A 5,000-nucleotide genomic window follows, 5' to 3' on the forward strand; every position below is an offset into this window, starting at 1 on the left:
GAGTTGGGTTAAAAATAACCCAACTTGGGTTATTTTTAACCACTGAGTTTTTAGTGTGTGGGATTCCATCGGTCATTGTTATGTCTACTGTCCAGCAATGGGGGAACTGTAGTCTAAACAAAGCGAACGAGTGCTGAAAAACAATGCGCCTCATCAAATATTCAGCTGAACACAGCAGAAAAGGTCGAGTTTTACAAGCAGACGCTCCTCCCGACACGGCACGTACTGTTCCTGGATACAAAGGTTTTCTTTGGAGGGGGGATGAAAAATGTCGCCCATCAGTCGGCGGTAAACAGATGGTGCAACATTTCACTGACAAGAGAGTCGTCAGGCTAATTTCTGAGCAGTTTCTGTTGGATACAAGCAGAAACATATAGAGTTTTTCCAGCTACAAATTCATTGGAAGGTCAGCTGGAGAGTCAAAAAAAAGTTGTGATTCAGATGGAACTATTTGTGTGGCAAGCTTTTTTCAAGAAAAAGCGTTTTCTTTTTTTGCATTTTTCTCAAATGAATAAGGAGCAGACAACAAAAACAGTTTGATAAAGATGGTATATGTACCATTTTTGCTCAAACTGTAAGTCCATTTTTTTTTTTTTGCACTGGTAATGTTAGCTTGGGGCTGTGAGGGGCTGTAAGCTAGTGGGAGAGCCCACAGCAACGGAGAGGGTTCTAATGAACCCCAGCTGCTCTTGTTGAGGAAAAAATGAACTCGAAACATGAACAAAGCTGAAATCTGACTTTCTGCTCAAATATCGCCAAATATCTTGTTTATCCTTTCCAGGAAAGAGTGGTCAAAGTAGTAATTAATTAAAGGAAGGATCACTGTGACCTTGTATCCTCAAATGTCTCTGAGTTAGAAAGGAGCAGCTCTATTCTCAACACTATGTCAAATTTAACAAAACACATTTTTTAACCCTATATAATCATTGTATCAAATTTGATACACCCATTTTTGAGATCAATTATGCCATTAGCATGACCCAAACTTTAAAAAAAAAAAATGTATGTAACTAAGTCTATATTTTATCCCCTGTAGTTCATCATCATTCCACTGGAGGCAGTGGAGAGACTTTTTTTTTTTTTGCTCATTTCAAAATGGCTGCCTCCATGAAATCTCAAAACTCTTTTGGCGGGAAAAAGTTTAGCTAATTTTCAGAACTTAATTTTTTGTTATTTGATTTTTAAAATGAGTATTTGTTTTATTAAAACAGTGAAATTTGTTGATGATTATTTATTTATGATCATGTACACCATGTTACAAATGTTTGGATGAAATTTGAGATTAAATCACCTAACGTGTCTGTAATGGTACTATTTATATCTCATAAAAAAAATGCCAAATATTTTCAAAGAGTTTGGAAAACATTTCATGTGCAAATAATTTACATTTTCTGTCAATTCTTTGGTGTAGTGGGCTAAACAGGGTTCATTTTTCACTAAAATGTAAAAATCACAACTAAAAGACCACCGGAAACACCATTGCAACAGATCAGAACTTCATCAGAGAGGGACTTTAAACCACTACCTTTAGGAAACTCACATTCTACAAGTCTCAGTTTGTGAAAATACAACTTAAAAAATAAGATATGGAACAAACAGACCAAAAGTTCTTGAATAAAAACCAACAAGGAAACAGTACAAAGCCAATTATCAAGCACGGCGGTGGTAGAGTGATGATATGGGCTGGTTTTCCTATTTCTGATATTTTTACACACAAATTCAACAAATCAAATCGAAGTTTGGCTGGAAAAGACACAAGTTCTCTTTGAGAGAGGCTAAGCAGGAAAAAGAAAAAGATGTTTCACAGCTTCTGAGATAATATCAGAGAACCTCAAAACAAGGAGTGGTCAGAAATCATTTACCAACTGTGTGGCAGATGGATGGAGTCCTACAGGAGAACAGTTATTGCTGCTGCTGTGTATTGACTTTTCGTAGGAACATCTCTTTCATCTCATGTCTCTTGTTGTTGTTTCGTTTGTTTTCCCTCCACAGTTTGATAAGCTCTCAGGAACTAACTCTATTGCTTTCAGTCTTTGGAAATTAAGCAACAAAAACAAGTTTGTACTTCATTGATTACTACTTTCAAATAAATACTCTCCTTAGGTTAGAATTAGGCTATAAAAATGCATTTGTTAATGCAATTATTCAAACAGTTGTTCAGCTGACAGAAGGAGTTTGCAGGAAAAGCTGAATTCCTAGAGCTAACAGTTAAATAGGGAGCTTTCAAAATGTTGCAGAACTTGCTAGTGTCCAAAAAATAGTTGGAATTCAAAAAATAAATCAAATAAATAAATAAATCAAAGCAGATCCTGATTTGACTTCATACAGTTATCTGCGAAAGTTTTTGTCGCATCTTTAGGAATGTCAACGTTTCTTTGTGGGTTTTTTGGGGAAAGTTGATGAATTTCTCTATCTTACTGAAAAATGATGCCCTGTTGCAGAGATTGTTGATGAAGAGCATCATCAACAATCTCAAGCCCAAAGGTTTCTGTAAAAATACATATTAGACCTTCAAAGTTGAGCTGAAAAGCACAAAAAAAACTTTAAAGATGCAGTTCTATAATCTCAACTGAAGCCTCTTTAACCGCAGTAACTCCTGGAAAATGTTGATCTCAGCAGCCAGATGTGACCGAGCCTGTGCGCCAGCGTCTGTCTGCCGTGACACTGAATCCTCCAGCAGCAGACGCTGCAGCTTCAGGCTTATTTTTACAATCCAGACCCCTGAAAATAAGCCCGGAGTCAAATGTCTGCAGCCATGTGCAGCTCCAGCCGCAAGAGACTACATTACCCAGAATGCAGTGCCTCTTTATCATTGGGGTTTGATTTATTAGCAAACATTGTTTATTTTATTGCTTTAGAAATGAAAAAAAATATGTTTTAGATTTAGATAAATCTTACTGGGTCACTTTTTAATGTCCATTTAAATTATAAGTATTTTTTTTTTATGTTTGAAGAAAATTATGCTAGGAAAGATGAATTCGTTTATTTTATGCACAGACTCGGATTTTTCCAACAGAGAATCCAGCTGGGATGGAAAAACCCGGTGGGAGGGGGGACTACAGTGTTTCCCAGCAAACCAAATAATGGAAAAACTTTTTAAAAAAGTGACTACCAGTTAATATTGAACTCAAATAATAATCAAAATAGTTCATTTTATTTAATTTTTTTCAATTTTAGAGGATAAAATCATCCCATAACTAAAGAGATATCAGTTCAAAATGTGAGATCGGCCTCATAAATCAACAAATTACAGGGATAAAGGCTGCAGCTGTACTCACGGTGCTGGTGACAGCCGGCTTCTCGAACATCTCCCTCAGGCTCTTCAGCGGGACATCAAACCTCTCGATGGTCCTGCTCGCCTGCTGCTCCTCTCTGAGCGCCGGACTGCCCGCAGCCACCTGCAGCCAGGAGGAAACGAAGCCCGAGGTCACGCTCGCCACCTCCTCTCCATTTCCCGATTCAGTTTCCATTGTTATTGAAACTCAACACCCCACCACCACCACCCGTCGCCACCGCCGCAGCAGTTTCAGAAGTTTCAGTAGGTTTCTGTCAGAAAGGCTGGTGGAGGCAAAGGCTACTGAGAGGCAGGAAGGGAGAAGTCCACAGACAGTGTTTTTCCCCTCTCCTCTCTGCCCTGTAATTACTCATGTGCACACAGAGGCCCGGCTCCACACACATGTGGGCTCAGAAAAACCAAATGTGCCAAAGAAATGACGACAGCGTGGGGAGGTAAGAGCTGAGAGGACTCCACATTTGTGATGCTTCTGCTTAGTTTAAAAAAAGTGAAATCAGAATGAAGAAAAAGAACAGTTAAGGTCTGAGTATCTAGACTTTAATGAGTCAGCTTTTTTGTTTTTTGCTGCTTGCAAGTGAACCTTGATGTGTTTTACGTCAAAGTAAAAAGCATTTTATTTTATTTTGAAGGTAGCACCTAACAAAGTGAAAGAAGCTGATTTCTTTTGATTTTGAACCTGTGCAAACTTGACAAGATGCAAAAAAACTGCACTTGGCCATACTTCAATTCAATGTTTTATTTTGCCCAATATCACAACATGGTTGTCTCAATGGACTTCCCACCAGTAAATGTCCAAAAACAGAAAACCACTCATGAAATATAAGCAGTGGCTGATTGCCAAAAAAGAAGAAACCTCAGAAATGTCTACACAAAGGAGGGAACCTCTACCAGGACTGACATGTGATGTACCAGGACTGTTAAAGAAGAATTAGCTTATCTAACTCTACAACTATGTGTTTTAATAGTGTAGCAGAAGGGCTTCATCTAAATGGAGCTAAGACAGCAGGGATGAGTCTAGTCGGAGGCGAGGTCCACTGCCAAGGACAGTAGCACAGATCAGCTTTCATCCAGATGGAACTGAGGAACAGGTGGGGGCACAAGTCAAGCCAGAGGCGAGGTCCACTTCCAAGGTTAGTGGCAAAGACAACCCTTTCTTCCAGATGGAACAGTGGAAAAGGTGGGGGTGTGAGGCAAGCCAGAGGCAAGGTCCACGGCCAAGGAAAGGAGCACAGACGATCCTTCATCTAGATGGAACTGGAGGACAGATGAAGGCACTAGTCTAGCTGGGAGGGAGGTCCACAGCTAAGGAAAAGAAGCACAGACGATCCTTCATCTAGATGGAACTAGAGGACAGGTGAAGGAATGAGTCTAGCCGGAGGCAAGGTCCACATCCAAGGAAAGGAGCACAGACGATCCTTCATGGAGATGGAACTGGCGGACGGGTAGGGACACAAGTCGAGCCAGAGGCAAGGTCCACTACCAACAGTAAGAGGACAGTCAATCCACCTGGAATCTGGTAATTCTCTCTTCCTCGGAGGGGAGCCGGAAAGAGAGGCAACACATGAATGGCACTGCACCAAACAGAGGCATGGAGAAATGAATGAAATATAAATGATAAAGGATAGGAGAGTAGATAGAATAGGTAAAATGTGTGCAACCCATTTTGAACCTTTGTTCTTCTGGTAGAAAGCAGAGAAACTGGAGG

At 40.0% G+C, this 5,000-nt stretch overlaps 1 protein-coding gene across 1 annotated transcript in view; it reads right to left on the bottom strand.

Moving 5' to 3' along the window:
* The window catches only part of xirp2a (xin actin binding repeat containing 2a), a 77,152-nt gene extending 73,632 nt beyond the window's left edge, over positions 1 to 3,520 (bottom strand). The window contains exon 1 of the mRNA XM_024294387.2: positions 3,279 to 3,520. Coding sequence (XP_024150155.1) covers positions 3,279 to 3,470 — 192 coding nt within the window. The 5' untranslated portion in view covers positions 3,471 to 3,520. The remainder of the gene's footprint in view (positions 1 to 3,278) is intronic.
* Between the last annotated feature and the right edge of the window lie 1,480 nt (positions 3,521 to 5,000).

Source organism: Oryzias melastigma, linkage group LG2 (genome assembly GCF_002922805.2).
Source record: "Oryzias melastigma strain HK-1 linkage group LG2, ASM292280v2, whole genome shotgun sequence".
Lineage (NCBI taxonomy): Eukaryota > Metazoa > Chordata > Actinopteri > Beloniformes > Adrianichthyidae > Oryzias > Oryzias melastigma.